This window comes from Odocoileus virginianus, chromosome 9 (assembly GCF_023699985.2).
Source record: "Odocoileus virginianus isolate 20LAN1187 ecotype Illinois chromosome 9, Ovbor_1.2, whole genome shotgun sequence".
In the NCBI taxonomy this organism is placed as follows: Eukaryota; Metazoa; Chordata; class Mammalia; order Artiodactyla; family Cervidae; genus Odocoileus; species Odocoileus virginianus.
In genome coordinates this window covers 15,079,421-15,103,500 of record NC_069682.1, presented here as the reverse complement: position 1 = coordinate 15,103,500, position 24,080 = coordinate 15,079,421, and the positions used below count along the sequence as shown (strand labels likewise).

Sequence of the window (24,080 nt, the reverse complement as noted above, 5' to 3'; positions counted from 1 at the left end):
GAACGGAGTCCACGGGATTCACTGTTGTATCTCCCGGGTTAATAAACCCAGACTCAAGGCAGGGGCTGCAGAAGCACCTGCTGAGTATGTGAGTGAATGGTTACTAAGCCGCAGAATGACCACGCAGGTTGTAAACGTACAGAATTTCAGGAAAGAGTGAGTCTTTGTGAGCTGGGGCCCTGGGACCACAGCGGGTGCACAGCTTACATTCTAAAGAGGAACAATTTCATGACTGCTTTCTTCAAGGTTTGTGCAGAATTCTCTAAGGTCACAGAGAAGGCTCTAGTGGAGGTGACACCCTTGGGTGGAAGGTGATTAGTACTTAGCTTGATGGATGTGCTGGGTATAAGAGGGTTGTGCTCCAGGCTGAAGGGCTGCTTTAAAAGAAAAAAAAAATGAAGCATTAAGGAGTCTGGGTGGGATGTGAAGGGTTTAGTCTGATGGTCAAGAGAAAAGAGAGGGTCCAAATGCCTCAGAAGAGGAGAAAGAGCATTTAAAAACCTGGGAAGACATGAGAGAAACTCTGAGGCCAGGACATCCACATCCTACTTTCAGGGCGTGAGAAAATCAGTTTACTTGGAGTAGAGAGTCTGGTTCTTTTAATAAGTCATCAAATGGAATTGTAATTCAGGGGCATCTTATACTAGAATGTCTAATCTGATATATGCAGAAATTTTTTATATTAATTAATTTATATGCATGCTTTTTACAAGCCTCAAATGTTTATCTACTAGAAAATTAGAAGCAATTAAGTCCACAGAGATATCTCTATTTTTTTATTTTATAAGCTCCAATTGCTGACTCTACACCATTACATGTATCCTTAAATCAAATAAATATGTGTACAATGTGTAAGTTAGTAAGTGAGTAATTTCTGAAATTGATGTTTTATATTCTATGGATGCTTCTACTTTTTATATACTTTTATGATTCTCAAATTTGAATCCATATTAGTGACCAGATGCAACTTATCAAAATTTTTACAATTGTTCTAAAATGTATATGGTAGTAGTAGTTTAGTCGCTAGGATTTTTAAATTGTGCATACTTTAAAGAACTCATTAGATTTCATGAAAGTAGTCAACTTTGTTCAAACTGGATAAAATGGGTAAGATGCTGTTTGTGCTATGCTTAATTGCTCAGTTGTGTCCGACTTTTTGTGACCCCATGGACTGTAGCCCACTAGGTTCCTCTGTCCATGGGGATTCTCCAGGCAAGAACACTGGAGTGGGTTGCCATGCCCTCCTCCAAGGGATCTTCCCAATCCAGGAATCAAACCCAGGACTCCCACACTGCAGGCCAGATTCTTTACCATCTGAGCCACCAGCAAAGCCCAAGAATACTGGAGTGGGCAGCCTAGCAATTGAACCAGGGTCTCCTGCATTACAGGCAGACTCTTTACTAGCTGAGCTACCAGGGAAGTCTAAGATGTTGTTTAGAATAAAATTATAATGTATCAAACATGATTGCATTAAAACATGATTATAAAGTCAAACTGTTATAAGAGACATTGAAGGATATTACATGTTGATAAGAGGATCCATTCAACAAGAAGACACATGCATCAAACATGTATCATGTCAGAGGTCCAAAATACATGAAGCGAACATCAGAAGGATTGAAGAGAGAAGCAGCTCTATAAAACTAGAAGGAGACTTCAATACACTACTCTCCATAATAAATGGAACAGCCAAACATCACATCAATAAGGACATAGAGGCTTTGAACATCATTACAACCCAACTGAACCCAAGAGACATACACAGACTATACCACCCAGCAACAGTAGATGCACAGTTTTGTCAAGTTCAGATGGAACATTCCCCAGGATATTTTAAGAAACAAAACACAAAAAATTAAATTTTAAAAGAATGAAGTCATACAGAGTTTCTTTTATGATCACAAGGAAATCAACAGCAGAAGGAAAGCTGGAAAACTGATAAATATGTAGAAATCAAACAACACACCAAGTCAAAGAAGAAATCACAAGGGAAAGGAGAAACTATCTTGAGACAAGTGAAAATGGAAACACAATATACCAAAAATGGGATTCAGCAAAAGCACAGCTAAGAGGAAAATGTATAGCTGTAAATGCTTACTTAAAAAAAAAAATCTTAAAAGGTCTAAAAAATGTGATTGTATTTTGGCAAGTTCACAGTTGAACCTAGTGAAACTGGCCCATGACTATACTGGATCTCGGCTTTTTTCGCTTCTTTTCCTTCTTCACCCTCTAAGCTCTTTAACTCTCAGCAGGCTTTTCAGTGGCGGGGAAGACAATAAAGCCATATTAAGTAATGAGCCGGGAGGATGGCAGCAGCTGCAGTATTAGGTTTGTCTCTGCCAAGGTCTCCAACCACATCTCCCACCAAGAGGACACACCACCCCCAATCCCAGCCAGACTGAAACCCCACCGGACTAAGACCACATACAGCCTGAGCCCCCAAAGACATGTCCCTCTCTGTGTACCGGCCTCTCGGCCTTGCAGGTTATGATGGCTCCACTGCAAAGAGAGCCTTGGATTCGCCCAGCCACACCTCCCGGGGGCCCCCAGCCCCCGCCCACCCACCCAACACTGAACAGAAGTCACAGGTCCTCTGGGACCTCAATTAGTGCCTGCTGCAAGCAGAGATAAAACTTTGGTAATCTATATGTAAATATACTAAGGTGTCATAGTCTGAAGCACTTTTGTCTTCATGATTATGCTTGGCTACTTAAAGAAGACTTTCTATTGGGAGTCATAATTTGTGTTCTAATTAAAACTGTTTCTGGGAACACACAGTATGAATTATGAATACAATATCCACATGAAGCTAACACTGACAACCCACAAACAAGGAACTATTCAAACAGCTTCGTGCACCAGCTAATGAAGTAGATAAATCATATTTTCTCTTGGAAGCTGCATATATTTTTGTGTCTTAGACTGCTCAGGAATAAAATTAACATTCTTTAAAGAATATGTGTTTAATCACTAGTTTTCAGGCTCAGCGGGTAACTAGCTGTACATATCTTAATGTTATCATGGAATAAAAGGAATATTAGAAATGTCTTTATCTTATGTGGTATATGCCAATGCAGAAAGTCACAATATTGATAAAACACGTTCATCCATTTCTTCATTAATTGAAAAAATTATTTTAAGAAAGAGACATGATCATTGGTGTGAATGAATTGAGATTGCTTTAGCGATTTCCTGTGATATCATTTAGTAAATTTTTCCCCTCACAAATGAATACAAAATAGAGGGCATTTTACAGTTACCAAAGCTTTTATGGAATACTAAGTAATAAATTTTTCCAGATAAACTGAACTACTCACATTAATACTACCTACAAGATTTTTTTCCTAGAAAACGTTACCAGTGTATTGTATTACACTGATAATACATCGATTAAGAGTATCCACTGGGTCACCCTCTGGCTTGGATGAAGGATCCAACATTTCTGCTCAAGTTCTTCATGTAAAATTTGGATAAAATTGCTCCTTGGGGTAAGAATTAAATGAGTGAATAAATGTTAACCACTTTTCCTTTTATAGGTGATCATTAATGGAACAAATATTTGGCAAGTGCCCACCGCAGTGTGCAAGCACGTTTGTAAGCAGAGAACAAAGCGGAGGGACATTTTCTGATGGTGGTATAGAGAAAAATCAAGCTGGGAAGAGGACAGGGAATGAATGAACATGTGGCAGGAGACAGGAAGAGAGGTGCTGTTTCACAGGGGAGCTGGGAACAACTCACTGAAAAAGTGACATTTGGTAGAAACTCTAATATTTCTAGTATTCCCATGACAGCATGAAGATATTGAAGAGACAGAGGTCCAAGCAGAACAAAGGTCCACTGGGGCGCAAGCACAGTGTGTGTGAGGAAAAGCAAGGTGACTGAAATAATGCAGCTGAGTGAAGTAATGAGAGGAGTGGGAGATGAGGTCAGAGAGGTGACCAGGGTATCTGGACATGGAAGATCCTAGAGGCTGCTTCAAGGATTTGGTCTCAGGACCTTCCCTGGCAATGCAGTGGTTAAGACTCCGTACCTCCACTGCTGGAGCTCGGGGTTCTGAAATGGGAAGCCAGTGGGAGCTTTCCACAGAGGCAAGACAAGGTCTGGCTAACACGCTGAGAAAGAACAGGGCAGTGGGGCAAGGCTGGGGGAGGAAAGAGGAGTTTATTCATGGTGGTGATGATGGTGACAAAGTGGCTGAATTCTCAGGACAGTCTCAAGGGCGTAACCACAGGGTGTGCCGATTGATGGGACTGTGGGGCATAGGAGAATAAAAGATGAGTCAAGGAGGACTTCGCTTTTGGCCTGAGCAACTGGAAGAAAGGAGTTTACCATCTGCTGAGATGAGACCGACAGCAGGAGAAGCAGACTCTGTGGAACATTCAGGAGTTTATTTCAAATCTCGTGAGTTAGTAATGCTCATGACACGGCCAAGTGGAGCCACCAAGCAGACAGCTGGATATACAGCCTGGATGTAGGGAAGGGTCTAGACTGAGAGGATATAAAGTCAGGAGTTACCACATATAGACATTTAAGCCTAACTGAAAATATGATATAATTCAACTCAATACGAGGTATAATCTCATTCTTTCAAAAGTATTCTGATTTGTCCTTTTAATTTTATCAGCCCGAAGTGTATTTCACATTCTAAGTTGTTACAGATGTGGAAGGGGGGGAGTTGAGGGTGGTCTTTTATCATCTCCAGGTATGTGGGCTAATATTCCACAAAGTCAGGCCAGAAACAAAGTTTAAACAAACTGACTTCTCTTCTATAACTTACCCCAGTGTCATTTTGACCTCACGCTATCTAAAGAACTTTCCAAAAAGAACTATTCATTATGTTGTACACCTAAAATGAATATGAAGTTACAAGTCAATTATCTCTCAATAATCAAAAAAAGAACTAAAACAGAGCAGCAAGTTCCAGAAAAAAGCATTCTGAAAAAAAAGATATTTGTCCCAAAACCCAAATAAAATTTAAATATAGACCTCTATAAACAATCTAGTGTCTTTTGCTGCAACAGCAATGGAACAAGTATGCTACATATTCAGAGTCGAAACAGCAATTAGCTAAGTAATAAAATTAGGGGGCTGAGCATCCTCTATTATATCTGAGTGTCAGTGACCAAGATGATGTTTCCCAGGAAACCAGAAACCTCCCAGGCACAAATATTGTGAAATACACTTCCCCTCAGATGCTGTGTTCTAGATCAGCCCCGAGTATTTAGAAAATAAGGACTTTCTAAACTCTTCAAAAACAAACAAAAAAACCCAAACCTCCTTCCGCTGATCTAGGCAGAAAAGACACAGGGGTCTCGGGAACAAAAACTATTGAGACTTATCAATAAAAGCTAAAACACAACAACAAGGACAATAAAGCCCACAAAATCCTCAACCCGACCAAAGATTTCCCCAGGATTGTATTCTGATATATCAAAGGTTTCCTGTCATTGCTTTGTTCCTTCTTTCCTTCCTTCCTCTCTCCCTCGTTCTTTCTTTTTTGTCATTGCTTTAAAGAAATATCACTGGCTTAGATAACAAATGGAGAAGAGGAAAGAATAAGAAAGGTCCATCTCAATTTTCAAAATATCTGACATAAAATACTTTAAAGGGATATAATTACAACATTAAAATACACTTAATATTTAGGACTAAACTACCAACATTTTACCAAATACAATTCCTCTGGGGGCCAACCAGAATTAATGTGGATTGCAGATGACATGACTGTGTAGACAGAAAACATTAAGGAATCCACAAAACAACTACTACAATCTAGCAAAGTTGTAGGTTAACGAACAAAAATCAATTGTACACCTTATCTTCGACAAAGGAGGCAAGGATATACAATGGAAAAAAGATAACCTCTTTAACAAGTGGTGCTGGGAAAACTGGTCAACCACCTGTAAAAGAATGAAACTAGAACACTTTCTAACACCATACACAAAAATAAACTCAAAATGGATTAAAGATCTAAATGTAAGACCAGAAACTATCAAACTCCTAGAGGAGAACATAGGCAAAACACTCTCCGACATAAATCACAGCAGGATCCTCTATGACCCACATCCCAGAATTTCAGAAATAAAAGCAAAAATAAACAAATGGGACCTAATGAAACTTAAAAGCTTTTGCACAACAAAGGAAACTATAAGCAAGGTGAAAAGACAGCCCTCAGATTGGGAGAAAATAATAGCAAACGAAGCAACAGACAAAGGATTAATCTCAAAAATATACAAGCAACTCCTCCAGCTCAACTCCAGAAAAATAAATGACCCAATCAAAAAATGGGCCAAAGAACTCAACAGACATTTCTCCAAGGAAGACATACAGATGGCTAACAAACACATGAAAAGATGCTCAACATCACTCATTATCAGAGAAATGCAAATCAAAACCACAATGAGGTACCATTATACGCCAGTCAGGATGGCTGCTATCCAAAAGTCGACAAGCAATAAATGCTGGAGAGGGTGTGGAGAAAAGGGAACCCTCTTACACTGTTGGTGGGAATGCAAATTAGGACAGCCACTATGGAAACAGTGTGGAGATTTCTTAAAAAGCTGGAAATAGAACTGCCATATGACCCAGCAATCCCACTTCTGGGCATACACACCAAGGAAACCAGATCTGAAAGAGCCACATGCACCCCAATGTTCATCGCAGCACTGTTTATAATAGCCAGGACATGGAAGCAACCCAGATGCCCATCAGCAGACGAATGGATGAGGAAGCTGTGGTACATATACACCATGGAATATTACTCAGCCATTAAAAAGAATTCATTTGAATCAGTTCTAATGAGATGGATGAAACTGGAGCCCATTATACAGAGCGAAGTAAGCCAGAAAGATAAAGACCATTACAGTATACTAACACATATATATGGACTTTAGAAAGATGGTAATGATAACCCTATATGCAAAACAGAAAAAGAGACTCAGATGTATGGAACAGACTTGTGGACTCTGGGAGAAGGCGAGGGTGGGATGTTTCAGGAGAACAGCATTGAAACATGTGTATTATCTAGGGTGAAACGGATAACCAGCTCAGGTTGGGTACATGAGACAAGTGCTCGGGCCTGGTGCACTGGGAAGACCCAGAGGGATCGGGTGGAGAGGGAGGTGGGAGGGGGGACTGGGATGGGGAATACATGTAAATCCATGGCTAATTCATATCAATGTATAACAAAAACTACTGTAATGATGTAAAGTAATTAGCCTCCAACTAATAAAAGAAAAAAAAAAATCAATTGTATTTTTATACAATTATATATACTCTATATATAATAGCAGCGAGTCAATGGAAAAATGAAACAAACAAGAGGATTGAAAAGAGAAAATACTTCAGAATAAATTCAACAAAGACAATGGAAGATTTACACACTGACAATAACAAAATAGTACGAGAAATGTTTCAAAGTTTGTCCCAATCTGGACACTTGCATGCTCTCCTGCCAGCCTACCTTTACATACGCTTCTGCTTCTAAGTATATAATCAAGCTGCTTAGAAAGGCAGAATTCAAATGTACTTGAACTTTATCTCATAAAACTAAAGACCATCTGCAGAGACAAACTGATAAAATGATATAATTCCATAAAGAAATTAGTCTGCATTGAGGACCTATTATTTATGACAGACCATTTCTCGCACATTTTTCTCACTCAGTATTCACTATAGCCCTCTATGTAAATATATTATTATGATGTAAGCTTTTTTACAGTAAGGAAACTAAGATGGAGAAAGGCCCAGTTATTTGCCAAAATACACCCAGCTATTAAGAGGCAGAGCTGAGACACATACATTTGGGGTGCTTTCCACTTATTTGGTGGCATTACCATAAACAGAGAAATTAAAGCAAGTGGATACATATAGTTTTGGATTCAAGTATCAATACTTTGGGGTTTTATGATATCACCAATAAAAAAGCACACATTTCAACATACTACGAACATTTTGTGGGGCTTTTTCTTGTCACCAAAATGTCCTATTTTTCCTACAGGGCAGTCAGTAATTGGTGGAAAGGCGATTCACCTGCTTCTTTAAGAGGTGATTCTGTATAAAACAAAGTTACATGAGCTTCTAGGAAGTACATGAGACTTGGGGAGAACTAGAAATGTGCTAAATGCTAAAACAAACAGAATAGCACAGAACTAGGAAAGACCACACTAAGATGTTGAAAACTTAACATGGAACCAGCAGTCATTGCCTACTGCATGGCAGACACCACCACACAAACCTGTAAAACTGCTCGTTACCACCTCAGACTGTCATTTGTCAAAACACCCACATGCTTCCAACCTAGGACACTTTCAGAAGTATCTACACAAAAATCTCATAAGCTACTAAAAATACCTTAAAATAATGAAATATTAAACAAATGCATTGATGAACAGCTGTTTGCATGTTCAGATGATTCCAAGTTAATACACTGTTTAAACATTCATAAGGAAAAGGAAAATCAATAAAAAACTGTTAGCCTGACCCTCAAATCTTCTACCTTTGGAAATCCAAAGTCTGAAAATCATCAATAAGTAACAAAATTTATATATTTTGACCTTCAACAAAAATCCCCCTTGGTCATTAAGCTCAATAGCACAGTGTTCCAGAATTTACTCAAGTCGTGGTGAAAATGTAGCACTCTGATCCAGTTTCCATCACTTAATGCTAACAAATTTAATCCTAGGATACTCCTACGAATTATATCACTTAGAGGAAAGCATTTGTGTAAGTGGGGAGGCTAATTTCATCTCACATTTAAAAAAAAAACAAATGTTCAAGTGGTCTCTACCTAGATACTCAGCTTTCTTATTTCTTCTACCTTCTGTTAAGCTCCAGAGTTACTGGAATGCAGAAATGTTCTAAAGGGGGGACTATGTTAATGGCATAGTCTGACTCCAATTACATGTCTCTTGTGACTGGCATGAATCTCATGCACTTTCATCTGCCAGCAGCAGAAGTTGAGAAGGGAAGGGACAGAACACAGAGCTGCCATCTGCTGCTACCCCCCAGCTCCTTAGAAATGAAGACAAGGCGGGGAGTTTCTCCTGGAGACAGAAGCAGTGTGTACTTCCCAACAGGACCATGAAGTGCTTCCAGGAAGCAACATTTGGACCTCGCACATTAAAAAGCAAAAGAAGAATTTCCCTGGAGGTCCAGTGATTAAGAAGCCGCTGCAGGGGGCATGGGTTCAATCCCTGGTTGGGGAACTAAGATCTTGCAAGTCATATGGGAATAATAAACAAAAATAATTTTTTAAAAACCCACACTTAAAAAAAATTTACAAGAGACATCCTAAATAGAGTGACCCTGCAATAGTAGCACTGGATTCCATTATGAGAACTACAGATTTTCAGCCTGATCCAGCAGCTGCAGACCAGAGCAAGTGAGGTCTCAAGGTCCCCTTCCTTAGACAGACACATTCTTAAATCCAGTGCCCCGCAGTTCCCACCACCCCCTGGGGTCTTACTGACCCATTCCATTAGTTTGTTTCACAACCTGACCCTTTAGGCATCTGAGTTTGCAACCCCTGGTCTGCAAACAAACAACTAAACACAGTACTTACAGCTGCATGACCAAGTACAAGTGATTTGGGCTTTCATAGATGTCTTCCAGGGCCACGATGTTCTCATGCTTAATCCTGAAAGAAAAAAATAGTGCACACAAGGAATAAGTACAATGAGACATGTAAGTACAAAGAGACATGCTATCTTTAAAAAAAACAAACACATGTCGTAATAGCAAAAAGTTCTAAGACAGAATCTAAACACTATAAGGTGACATTTTAAGATGCCTCTACATCTTTTCCCCAGACTTTTTCCCCCGATTCATCTTCCATGCTCTCTGCTCTTCTCTCTGGAGGCTCTGTATCTGATCTTGTAGCAATCCAGGATAACCGTCACTGCTTCTCTGTACACCCTACCTCTCTAGCATTTATTCACATGAATCCCAGGAATGGGCCAAAATCCTATTATCTTGCCGGGCCCACTTCGGAAGGCTGAGCCTCCAAGGAGCATTTACTTGTTCCCTCTTTTGCAGCCTCCCAGTGGCCATCACAGACTGACCTGAACAGCCCACTGTAAGCAAATCCACCCCCACAACAGGCTGGATGCTGCAGGGATCAGATTCACCTTCAGGTTTCTGACTCCAGGGTAAGTAATAGAAAACTAGACGGACCACCTCACTGGGGTTCTAGTCACCCACCCTCAAAGGGCAGTTGAGCAAGCAAACGAGACCTGTGCTTCCCAAACAGGCAGCACCAGCATCTCCTGGGAGATGGTGAGAAATGCAAATTCTCCTCAGACAAAATCAGAATCTCTGAGGCTGGAGCCCAAGAACCTGTTTCAACAAGATTCTCAGATGATCAGTCTGCACAAGGGGAGGTGGAGGAATTCTGTATTATGACAGGGCTTCTCAAAGGGCACACATGAGTCTCTGGGGATTCTGGTCCCACTGCACATTCTGATTCAGTGGACTCCGGGCAGGGCCTGAGAGCCTGACATTTCTAACAAGCTCCCAGGAGATGATGATGCTGCTGGTCTGCAGACCACACCAGGATCAGCAAAGTTCTAACGACAGAACTAAAAGAGAAGAAAACAGTCTAATTCTTGCCCTTCGAACCACCAATTAGGAATAGCTTCTGCTCGAAACATACGACTTGGTGTTTATTTAAAACGTTTGAGAGAAGAATCATTTCATTATGAGCTAATTAGCTCTTATCACAAACTTCTTTGAGATGACTGCTGAGCCACTTAAAAGCAAGCGTTGAACAGGCAGATTCCCGTGAATCCCTGAAAATAGGCGCAACATCCTACTGATCCTGCTTCCCCTTAGTACCTAGCACAGAGCTGCTTGATAGCATAGAGCTGCTTTGCTCCTAAACAAGTCATTATTTATTTATGGAAAATGAATGCAATTTTCCTCAAAAGAAATTTATGATAGAACAAACCCGAATATGATCTTCCTTTTGAGCAGACGAAACAAGAGAACAAAAGAATTAACTGAGAGAGGCTGTGCTTTGCTTTGATCACTGCAGCTCTTATCAGTCAATGCAGTTGATGTGTAGGAAGTGAGAAGACAGATTATCCCAAATTCACATTTCATCTGATTCCAAGGCAGAGAACCTAACTATTTGCTAGCAGTGGCTTCTGTGGTCCCGGAGCAAACTAGTATCAGCAATGTATCATATGAACGAAGTAAACTATTCCATCAAGGAAACCATGAGAGAGTAACCTGGCACCCCCGACACCCCAGATGTTTGTGGAATTATCATTATTGGACACATGTGAAAAAAGACAGTACACATGACAAAAACAGTACAGAGTGCATGGATTTTCCCCTTTTCTGATTAAAAAAATTACCATTGGAATCGATCACATAGGCACAAATATTTTCTTTCAGTGAAGTTTACTTGGGAGTTAATTAAGAGCTTAGACTTATGGGAATGTGAAAGGAATGGGGTTTACATGGAGAACTGCCAGATAAAACACAGGACACTCGGTTACATTCAATTCTAGATAAACAATGACTACTTTTAAAATATAAGTGTGTCCCAAATACTGCACTGCAGTTTATCTGAAATACAAATGTAAGCAGATGCTAGATCTGGCCACTCAAGTAGATGAATCACAATCAATGAGCCTCCAAACTGGGCTTGGGGGTTGTACCTAGAATCTTAGCTCCCCTCAGAGGTTCGGCCAAGAAGACAATTTGAACCCTGGACTACAGCCATTAATACAGATTCAACTATATACAAAGCACCTGCTCAGCCAAAGTAGGAGACTAATAAATTAAAAATATAAGTCCCTTCTTTGGATGCGAGGCATAGAGAAATTAAAGTCTATTTAACTTGCTACGCCTTACACGAGTTCTTACAGTGGCTCAAACGTACAGCTACTGACTCTCCCTTTGATGAATCAATCAATCAATCATCACTTTCTGACTTTCTGCTCTGTGTCTGGGAGAATATAAGAAAAAAATAAAATAAGGTTTTGCCCTCAAAAATCTTATCACCTTGATGGAGAGACCCATGAAGCAATGAAGGAAGAATTAAATGCTATGCACTGCACAACTGTTGTTAAATTCAGAGAAAGCAAGGCCCTGGGTGGGAATTATAGTGAAGGCCTCAAAAAAAAAAAAATGATGGTGGTTAAGTTGGGTAGGATAATGTATCAAGAAGCATATCATAAGTTTCAGGACCTCCCTGATGGGCCAGTGGCTAAAGACTCTGTGCTCCCAATGCAGAGGACCTGGGTTCCATCCCTGGTTAGGGAACTAGATCCCACATACAGTAATAAGATCCAGCAGAGTCAAATAAATATTTTTTTTAATTTCCAAGAAATTCTAAAGTGGTCTTTTAAATGTCTCTTAAGAAAAGTGGTTTAATTCACTGGTAAATGTTACAATGTGACAAAAGATTATAGCCTAGTCCCCCACAGCTGTTCTCTGGGTACTTTCTTCCACCCTCAGATTCCTTAAGGAAAACAGAACTGAAGATTTTAAACACTGTTTCATAGCCAGATTATCCCTACAAAATGCCGTGTGAATATCCATCCACACATCTCTGGGTGCTCACCGTGTACTAACCACACGACTAGGAATCACAAGAAGTACCTCGGCCCTCTTGGAGCTCACACACACAGCTGGGCGGCCAGCTGCATCCAGGATACTTCACAGGCAATCTTTCTTATATTTACCAGAAATCATCTTCTTTATAATTAGTACTGTCTCCTGGTGCCAACACAGAACAAGCTTACACATCATATAAGCTCTTCTCATATATCCTGCAAATATTTGTGGGATACAATTTCCCTACGAAGTTCACTCTTCTTATCATCCTTCAGTTCTCTTCCAAAATGAATTCTATTCCTTCCATTGTGTTACTGTCACTTTTGTTTGTTTTGTTTTGCTTTGTTTGTTCAGAGCAGGGTATTCTGAACTGAAAGTAATGATCCCAGTGCAAGATACAGCATCAAGAATAAGTGTAGAGCTATTAACTATACTGAGCTGGATATTAAAATTTTGCAGATAAAGCTTAACCTTAGGTAGATTTTTTAAGGTAGCTGCATGACTGTTGGCATATAAAGAATATAAGCTGCATGGAGGCAGGGATTTTTGGCTATTTTGTTCATTACTGTCTCCCCAGTGCTGAGAAAAGAACATGACAGGTAGTATTAATACTTTCAGTACATGCTTCTTGAATGAATAGAATAATATAAAGTTTAGGGTCAGTTAAATGACCAGATCATTTTTGCCTGAACTTCTACCAAATAAGATCTCCTCTCTTACTCAGGCTTGACTTTTTGAACTTAGCTTCATTAAACTCAGTCTTTGGGGTTCCATGTGATGCTTCAGACAACCAGAAATATTCTGGAGTTTGATTCTCTCTTCCATTATATTTATGACCCCTCTCGACTTTGGGCCATCTGCATATTTTGTTGGTACACATCCATTCCCTATTTCTTCATCCAAATTCCTAAACTCTTAAGTGGGCAAGTTACAAGCCAGCACTCCATGGTATTCCACCAGAGACCCCATCAAGAAAACCAAGACCTTCATCAGCTGGCTTTGATGGCTGCTGAGTTGCAAAGCCAGCAATTTTAGCCCATTTATTTTACTGTACTAGCCATAAGTGGACAATTATGATTCTTTGCTGAAATGGTATTCCTCACTTTACATAACACATAATACTATTTGAAAGGGAAATGGGTATTTGGGAAGAATTGTTCTTGCTAAGCCTGTGGTGACTCCTAGCAACCACTACAGTCTTTACTAAATGATTATAATCCATATGCCTCATTTATTGTTTCAGAACTTTGCTGTGCACTGGAGTCAAACTTTCCTGTCTATACATCTCATAGTCTATCTTTTTCATATTTGGAAGATTTGCCAATATCTCTTACGTTGTTTTCTCAGATATTTCAACTGGGACTCTTGAGATAAATGCAGTTTCCTTAGTCCCCTGGGATGTAACACATCTAAATCAAGTGAATTAATTTTATAACTTTCTTTAGGCCCCACTTACATATGTTTTATATATAACATGTTTTGAGTGTTAACCATGTGTCAAAACTATATTAAGTATTTTTAAGGATTTCATTTAATATAGCAACCCTACAAAGTAGCTATCACTCTCCCTATTTTTAAAAGACGAAAACTAAACTAAAACTAAACTTAAAGTAAGACCCCCAAGAGGCTAAGAAAGCATTCCAAAGTCATACAACTAGTAATGGATTTGCCAAGATTCTAACTCCTAAGCCCCTGTTTAAGCACTTATGCTGTAACTTCTTGTTAACTAACTTATAATGAGAATATCAAAGATATTCTCATAAATTCTGAGTTGTCTGTATAAAATCATAACACCTAAAGTTAAAGTATTAAGTTTCATAACTAACAATATAATATCCACCTCCGGAGGCAGTTAGGCAGAGATGTATATTACTCTCCTGAAATCTACTGGAAGCTCTCAAGATACTTGATTATAAACATCGTGACAGACAAAATCCCAGTGCGTCAAAGTGAGCCAGAGGGAGAGCTATTCAGAAGCAGAAGGAACAGTTAGGAGTCCAGAAATTATAATTAGGAAGAGCCTTCAACCAGCCTACATCTGCTAGTGTCATCAGAAGGGGGAAGAAAGTGGACAGGAAAGAGGTGGGGCACCTCATCTACAAGCAAATGGAAAACCAAAGTTCTGTGATCCTTGCATAGCTACATCCCTAGGTCAGCCCTCAGTCTCTCTAAAACAGGGCCAAGGAACCTTCATACATAGGGAATGTTCACCCCCAAACAGCAATCCTTTCTAAACTGTGCATAATTCAAAAGAATAATGTCACTAAAAACAGCTCTGTGATGAAAAGAACCTCACTTAATTTTAATCACTTGCTTACCAGGCCCCAAAGTAAGCACTGGATGGCACATCTCCATACAGAGGGGAAATGGTTTAAATAGTAATTACACTAAAATCGGGCTTCCCTGTGGCTCAGCTGGTAAAGAATCCACCTGCAATGCGGGAGACCTGGGTTCGATCCCTGGGTTGGGACAATTCCCCGGAGAAGGGAAAGGCTACCCACTCCAGTGTTCTGGCCTGGAGAATTCCATGGACTGTATAGTCCACGGGGTCGCAAAGAGTCAGACACGACTGAGCAACTTTCACTTTTACGCCAAAATCTCCATAAATCTCCACTAATGGATACAGGAGGTGAATAGAGGAAAATGGACCCAGGCAGAGAGAGGGAGAGAAAAGCTGAATGGGAAAACAGCATATGGACACTGTTGCAGACTTCTGCCTGCATGGTAACTGACAGCCAAGCAAGAAAACCCCAGGAAGAGCCAGGAAAACATTTTAAAGTTAATTCATGCAAAAAATTTGCCAAATGCACAAGCAGGCCCCATTCCAAGCCCCCAAGCTAGAGAGAACATCAGGACCCAAAGGACAAGCATCCTATTGACTACACACGCTCCTATGAAATGATAGTGACATCATTTCTCCCTCTGGTCTAGTTCTCCAACACTTCAAGGAGCCACACGTTCTGAATTCCACATAAAATGAGGGAGGTTAGAAAAACACTAAAAAGAAGAGGAGAGAAGTGAAAATCCTTTTGGTTTGTTTTTTTTTTTTTTTTTTTTGCTTTTTTTCACCCTTTTTTCCCTGATCTTGAGTGGGACAGGGAACCACAGCAGCAATTATGAACACTAAGAAGATTATCAGAAGCAAAGGCAACAAAACATCTTTCCTTTGTGTGGTCTTTGGAAAAGTCACCTCTCTACTCAAGTTAAAGAGGCCACAGGAGAATAAGAGATGGAAGTAAATGTAATCAGAAGGGGACATGAGACAAGGTGTTTACTAGTGAAGGCAGAACAAAGATGGTGGAGGAGTGATCTCAGCACAGGTGTGCAAGATGGAAGTTACATCAATGAGTAGCAACCAGTTTCCTGTCCTCCTCTTCCCTTAAGCACTTCTGGGCTAACAGTCCAGTCCAAGAAAGCTCTTTCTCAGGGGAAACGCAGGCCCCTCTCAAGCAAAGACCTAAAGGACTAGGTCTTTCACTTCCTATGACTCTTAACTTTTTTTAAACAATCCAGAAAACTTAAATTTCATTCACAAAAAAGATGCTACAATTCTCTGGCATCGCAAATAGCCTCAAAAATATCTGAAGAACATTCTGACATGTTGGCAACCACTCTTGCTTGTCTAAGCAAACAGTATGTTTTCTTTTTTTAATAAACAAAATAATTTCCTCCTTTCTCGGGTCATTTTTTTCTGTCATTATAAACAATACAACGGCTCAGTGGTAAAGAACTCGTCTGCAATGCAGGAGCCTCAGGAGACATAGGTCTGATCCCCGGGTCGGGCAGATTCCTTGGAGAAGAGAATGGCTACCCACTCCAGTATTCTTGCCTGGAGAACCCCATGGACAGAGGAGCCTGGCAGGCTACAGTCCATGGGGTCACAAAGAATCGGACACGACTGAAGTGACTGAGCACATACATAAGCAATACAGGAAATACTGTTGAGAAAATCAGGATATTGTCAGTCACAAGGGAAAGTGATAGAGCTAAAATATTTGCCAGATGGTATTAAAAAAATAATACCTTTCCTTTTTAGAACTTAACAGGCACATTCACAGATGTTATCACATTTCATTTTCAAAACAACCCCATAAAGCACGTATTATTATTCCTATTTTATAGATGATCACTCCCAGTTTACAACCACTGAATCGTTCTTCCATCTTCCCTCTGGTCTTGCTCTCTTTCTAACCATTCTCCATGCTGTTTAAAGAGCCATGATTCCACAATATAGAATATACTGACCAAACGGATTGAAATTCATCAATGGCTCCCCCTAGTTCAGAACAAAGTCCAAATGACTTGACATGACCTACAAGGTACCATGTTGCTTGGTCTTCAAGAATACACCCATCCCACCTCATCCTCCAGTGCTGCCAGAACTTTACTGGACCCAGGCAGCTCTCAAACACCAGTGTACACCTTCTTCTCTGGCCATACAGGTGTGCTCACCCCTCTCAAATCTTCTCACTCAACTATTCACCCTCTGAGACCATTTTACAGCACCTCCACTGTGAATCCCTTGCTATTCCTTACCTTTTGTAGGACTGAGTCCCTCGCCTCTGGACTACCCCAGTTTTTTCATCACCTGTTGTTGTATACACTGCATTGCATCCATCTGTTTGTATGAATATCCACGTATATACTAAATGGTTTTATATGCAGAGAATAAAAGTCTAGAAGGATACAGTTAAACTGGTGAGTACCTCCAAAAGTGGGCTAAGATGGGAGGATATTTTCACCCTCCAGTTTTTGTTAATTGAGTTTCTTTATCTGAACAGAACACAGAGGAATGATTTGAGTGACTATTTTCTCAATTCTTTCAAGGACGGCACCATATTAGTTGCATAGGAGAGAAGGTTAATTCATTATATATAATAAATTCTTCAGGGCATGAGAGCCTGATTCTCTTAGTGAACCCAAGTACAAAAGTCAATGGATTGTTGTATTGCCAGATTTTTACTAAGAGGTACTTTTTAAAAGGCTCTTGATCAAAATCATCAACAGCTGCTTCACCAAAATGAATCCATAATGCTGGACACAAAGAAACACATATTGATTAGTTTAAATGCTTAAGCAATCAAGACATACTATAGGTCTCAGCTCCGACACATCTAACTGCAAGATTTTGGACAAGTCATGAAATGACTTGAAATGACTTTCTGACTTGATTTCTTCATTTCTTAAATGAACACTAATTATGTGGTCTCATTATGTACCTCTATATACAAACATATATATACATGTATAGAGGTAAAATTATCACACATTCATGTATCTATGATATTAGATAAACATGGAGAGATCCTGTCTATTAAGAATATAGGCCACCCCAAGAAAGACTAGAATTCCAAAAAGCTTTGAATCATCTTTCTTTGCAGCCAGCAGATGGGGCTCTAATCAACAAGACAAAAGGAGCAAAAGACTAGTATCTAAATCAAGAACATCTTAAGAACGCAAGCCACTTTCGTTGTCTTTTTAAGGATTAAGTACCTACAACTAACACCCAAAAATGATGCCCTGGAATGCCAAAGTAGGAAGTCAAGAGATACCTCAAGTAACAGGTAAATTTGGCCTTGGAGTACAAAATGAATCAGGGCAAAGGCTAACAGAGTTTTGCCAAGAGAACACATTCGTCATAGCAAACACCCTCTTCCAACAACATAAGAGAAGCCTCTACACATGGACATCACCAGATGGTCAATACTGAAATTAGACTGATTATATTTTTTGCAGCCAAAGAGGGAGAAGCTCTATACAGTCAGCAAAAACGAGACCGGGAGCTGACTGTGGCTCAGATCATGAACTCCTTATTGCTAAATTCAGATTTAATTGAAGAAAGTAAGGAAAACCACTAGACCACTCAGGTATAACCTAAATCAAATCCCTTACGATTATACAGTAGAAGTGACAAATAGATTCAAGGGATTAGATCTGATAAAGTGCTTGAAGAATTAAGGACACAGGTTGATGACATTGTACAGGGGGCAGTGATTAAGACCATCGCCAAGAGAAAGAAATGCAAAAAGGCAAATAGCTGTGAAGAGAAGAGAAGTTAAAGGCAAAGGAGAAAAGGAAAGATAAATCCATTTGAATGCAGAGTTCCAAAGAACAGCCAGGAGAGATAAGTAAGCCCTCCTCAGGGATCAAGGCAACGAAAGAGAGGAAAATAGTAGAATGGGAAAGACTAGAGACCTCTTCAAGAGAATTAGAGATACCAAGGGAACATTTCATGCAAAGATGGGAGCAATAAAGGACAGAAATGGTATGGACCTAACAGAAGCAGAAGATATTAAGAACAGGTGGCAAGAATACACAGAAGAACTATACAAAAATGATATTCATGAGCCAGATAATCACAATGGTGTGAACACTCACCTAGAGTCAGACATCCTGGAATGCAAAAATCAAGTGAGCCTTAGGAAGCATCACAACAAACAAAGCAAGTGGAGGTGATGGAATTCGAGTCGAGCTATTTCAAATCCTAAAAGACGATGCTGCCCTCAATATGCCGGCAAATTTGGAAAATTCAGCAATGGTCACAGGACTGGAAAAGGTCTGTTTTCATTCGAATCCCAAAGAAAGACAATGCCAAAGAATGCTCAAACTATTGCACAAATGCACTCATCTCACACGCTAGCAAAGTAATGCTCAAAAAAAGCCAGGCTTCAACAGTACATGAACCGTGACCTTCCAGATGTTCAAGCTGGATTTAGAAAAGGCACAGGAACCAGAGATCAAATTGCCAACATCCGCTGGATCACTGAAAAAGCAAGAGTTCAAAAAACATCTACTTCTGCTTTATTGACTATGCCAAAGCCTTTGACTGCATGGATCACAACAAACTGTGTAAAATCATTCAAGAGATGGGAACACCAGACCACCTTACCTGCCTGCTGAGAAATCTGTATGCAGGTCAAGAAGCAACAGTTAGAACCAGACATGGAACAACAGATTGGTTCCAAATTGGGAGAGGAGTATGTCAAGGCTGTATATTGTCATCCTACTTATTTAACTTATATGCAGAGTATATCATGAGAAATGCTGGACTGGATGAAGCACAAGCTGGAATCAAGATTGCCGGGAGAAATATCAATAACCTCAGATACGCAGATGACACCACACTTACGGGAGAAAATGAAGAACTAAAGAGCCTCTTGGTGAAACTGAAAGAGGACAGTGAAAAAGTTGGCTTAAAACTCAACATTCAGAAAACTAAGATCATGGCATCTGTCCCCATCACTTAATGGCAAATAGATGGGGAAACAATGGAAACAGTGACAGATTTTATTTTGGGGAGCTTCAAAATCACTGCAGATGGTGACTGTAGCCATGAAATTAAAAGACACTTGCTCCTTGGAAAAAAAGCTACGACCAACCTAGACAGCATATTAAAAAGCAGAGACATTACTTTGCCAACAAAGGTCCGTCTAGTCAAAGCTGTGGTTTTTCCAGTAGTCATGTATGGATGGGAGAGTTGGACTATAAGGAAAGCTGAGCACCAAGGAATTGAAGCTTTTGAACTGTGGTGTTGAAGAAGACTCTTGAGAGTTCCTTGGACAGCAAGGAGATCAAACCAGTGCATCCTAAAGGAAATCAGTCCTGAATATTCATTGGAAGGACTGATGCTGAAGCTGAAACTCCAATACTTTGGCCACTTGAGGCGAAGAACTGACTCATTTGAAAAGACCCTGATGCTAGGAAAGATTGGAGGAGAAGGGAACAACAGAGGATGAGATGGTCAGATGGCATCACTGCCTCGATGGGCATGAGTCTGAGCAAGCTCCAGGAGTTGGTGATGGACAGGGAGGCCTGGCGTGCTGCAGTCCAATGGGTCGCAAAGAGTAGGACACCACTGAGCAACTGGATTGAACTGAAGTGTCACATATGACATACTCTCATTTTGAAATGAATTTCGCTTTGAATCCTTAAAAACAAACACCAATTAAAATCTTGCACACTGCTGATCATAGTTTTAAAAAAGCATCTTGCACATGCTTAGCACAAGGCAGGGTGCACAGAGTGGAGCCTTATGTCAGGAGGCGGGGCTGCAGACTATCACGGTGCCATGGGAGGGCCAGCAGCTAGCCTGGCTCTGTCTCAAGGGGGCCATATGTCGATTCCATTCTTTTCCAGAGCCTTAGTTTCCTCCTCTGGAAATTAACTAGGCAAAAAGAAGACTCCCTCAGGTTTTTTCCAACTCGAACAATCAATGAATCTAAAATTAAAATGAGCAAAGTATATTGAAGGATGTATGATCCCACAAGCTTGAGTCTAAGCCAATATGCAGTGTTCTCCGGGACTCTGCTTGCTACATAGAAACCTGGATTACAAGTCATGCTTCAACAGGCTCTTTTGCGTGGGTAAGTTTGTCAGTTAGACATGGAATAGAATTTCTTGAGATAAGAATCCATTTACAAGGAAAAGACTTTCTTCTCACTCTCCCACAGTCAGCCTCTACAAGGCCCTGAACGAACAAAGAACTGAGCGGTTTGTTCACGTCTGGAATAACTCCAGAAGTTCCAACCATGGCTTGGTTGTCTTTAATCCAAAGGAGAAATGAGTTAGTTTCAAATCAGTGTGAAAAATCCAGTGCTTGGCACATACCAACACTCAGTGAATATTGCAGAAGAATGGATAAATCAATGAGTGATTAATTCCAGCCTTCCTAAAGTCTTACAGACCAAAGACACTCAAAACCTGGGCACCTGAATCCAAAAATGTTAGAAGATTTGACTCTTTATTTCTTTCCTACTCCTATCGCCACCCATAATAAATTACAGGTGGGTCTCAAAATCAGAATTTCTGATATTTTGATAATTTTTAGAATTATCTGAGGAGTTTTAAAATATATGATAAGACTTCCCTGGTGGTCCAGTGGTTAAGACTCCATCCTTCCACTGCAGGGGGCCACAAATCTGATCCCTGCTCAGAGAACAAAGATCCCATAAACTGCTCCTTTAAAAATAAATAAATAAAATTAAAATAAAATATATGCTATCTGGATCCACCCCCTGGAGATTACAATTTAATTGTCTTGGAAACTGGCCTAGACTTCTGAATTAGAAAACAAAACAAAACAAAACAATCCAAGTGATTCAAATGCAAAGTCTGAGTTCCTCTGATAAGTTACTGAGTTAATAAAAACCTTGGACGGTTAGAAAGGATTTACTTTTAAATACTTGGCTGAATACATTTATTTCATAACTGATCTGATTTAAAGATAAGATGCAGGGTGTCCTGAGGATGAAGGTTCAAGGCTACTGGGCCTACATATCAGTCCTCTGGGAAAAATAATATGAAAATTTAACAAATTTCAACTGGTTAACTATAACATTTCTAATATTTCAAGGCCTTAGAAGGCCTTGAAACACTAACACATTTAAGGGAATGTTGTGATTTCCTTCTCTGGATTTTTGGCTAACTTTCTGTCAAAGGATAATATACATTTCTCTGGATGTTTTAACATGAGAATAGATGCTTTGGAGTCTTGTAGAACATAAGGCCCTTACTTGCCTGGAAACAGAGATAAAGTCTTTTAACTTTCATTTACCAGCTCCACTGATATGAAAATCCAGCCTCCAAAGACACCTTAAGAAGGGACTCTAAGAAAGCTTGTTCCAGGTTCACTGCAGGTCATTCCAAAGCGAATTGAGAAGCCACGCCCATGCACGATCCTGTGATGACCTGTAACCAGATGCTGACAGCCTGGGCTGCGTCCCACGGCTTCCTCATACACACACACTGTGCCCCAGACCAAAGACATGGGGTTTGCATTCAAGGAGCACCTCAAAGAGGCTTGTAGCTCCGAACAACTTGCATCCCTGTGAATATAAAGGACAGGGTGCCAAGAAAATGCATTGGAATCTTGGGAAAAGGCACCACGTCCTTTTTCTTTCCTACCACGAGAGCCCTGTGCTTTCTCTGCCAATACCCACGGTGAGGTCCTGTATTTCACAACTTGAATCCAGGCTCTGCCAAGCCCGCAGATGCCCAGAGTAGCTCAGAGGCACGGCCCTGGCGCAGCACAGCCTGCAGGTAAACACGGAGCCCCAGGAGCGGGGGTAAGGAATGCAGAGGCACACGGCTGCCGGCGGTGCTCCTTCTGGACAGCGAAGCCTCACGGCCAGAGGAGGAGGATCCTGGGGGCTCCTTAAATCTGCTGGAATACTGTGCTGTTTATTGCTAAAGCGAGAAGCAAGTTATACAAGAAAAAGATGGGGTGAAAAAGAGTTAAAAAGGAAAACCAGAGATGGAAGTCTGCTCTGAACAACTGTTTCCCATCAGCTCCATTTCAGACTAAGGAAGATGGAACTAGAAGCTTCTCAATGTTCTAGGAAAGTGCCCACGTTCAGAGACAACTGGCCAGAATTGAGCTTTCTTTAGCTTTTGAACATCAATGATAAACACTGTCACTGCTCAGGGCTGTTCAGGTCAGCCCCAGGCTTCAGGAAATCAAGTGCATTCGATGGAAAAAGTAGTGTTCAGGCACTTTCGTGAGGGTGTTTGTGGCTGGCTGTGTGCATATATTGCAACCCAATCAGCCACACACACACAACCCGTGTGCACTCACTCAGTTATGTCTGACTGTTGTGACCCCATGGACTGCAGCCTGCTAGGCTCCTCTGTCCATGAGACTTGCAGGCAACAATACTGCAGTGTTTGCCATTTCCTTCTCCAGGGGATCTTCCCGACCCAGAGATCAAACGTAGGTTTCTTGTGTCTTCTGAATTGGCAGGCGGATTCTTTACCACTGTGCCACCTGGGAAGCCATATATATATAATCTGTGTTTTTAAAAATTGTATAAATTATATATAATTATATATTATATATTATATTTATATATTACATATCATTTTATTTATTTTATATATTATATACTTATATTTATATATTTATAAATTATATATATATAACTTATACAATTTTAAAAAACACAGAGGTAATCTCTATGACTATCTAATAAGGGCAACTCTGTTCCTTCTTGAGAAAGCAAGAGCAATTTTCTTCATAACTGCAATTAGAGACATGATTAGAAAGAACAGCATGTTTTGCTTTGTCAGTGATTGTTAAAATGATGTCTCTGATAGATGCATCACCTCTTCAAATCGTAGTTTTATGGTAGATGGGTGTGAAGTGCTGAGGGAGTTTGCATTTTATAGTTTTATGATGTCCTGCTAATAAAAGATTATGATAACCCAGGGGATGAGCACCAGGGCTATGAGCAAATTCTCAGGAATGATACTATTCATAGATGGTGGCTCATAAACTAATTTCCACTCAAACCGCTTTCTAATCAGAATTTAAAAGGGAATTAGGAACGCAATCATGCTGTGAGGGATAAGGGGATGGGAGGAGCCCCGTCATAGGACTGACCCTGGCAGCTACACCAGGGTAGCCGGGGAGGGGATGGTAGCTGTCCCTGGGCCCCTCCGCACACGCGGAGCAGCTGCTGTGCCCAGGCGGTGGCCGTGGTCTGCAGGCCAGAGACGGGGGTGGGCAGGTCAGGCTGAGG

At 40.4% G+C, this 24,080-nt stretch overlaps 1 protein-coding gene across 3 annotated transcripts in view; it reads right to left on the bottom strand.

Moving 5' to 3' along the window:
* Window positions 1-24,080, bottom strand: part of CAMK1D (calcium/calmodulin dependent protein kinase ID) — a 389,654-nt gene that overhangs the window by 150,841 nt on the left and 214,733 nt on the right. For all 3 annotated transcript variants that reach the window (XM_070471985.1, XM_070471984.1, XM_070471983.1), the window contains one exon: window positions 9,563-9,637. In XM_070471985.1, coding sequence (XP_070328086.1) covers window positions 9,563-9,637 — 75 coding nt within the window. The remainder of the gene's footprint in view (window positions 1-9,562; window positions 9,638-24,080) is intronic.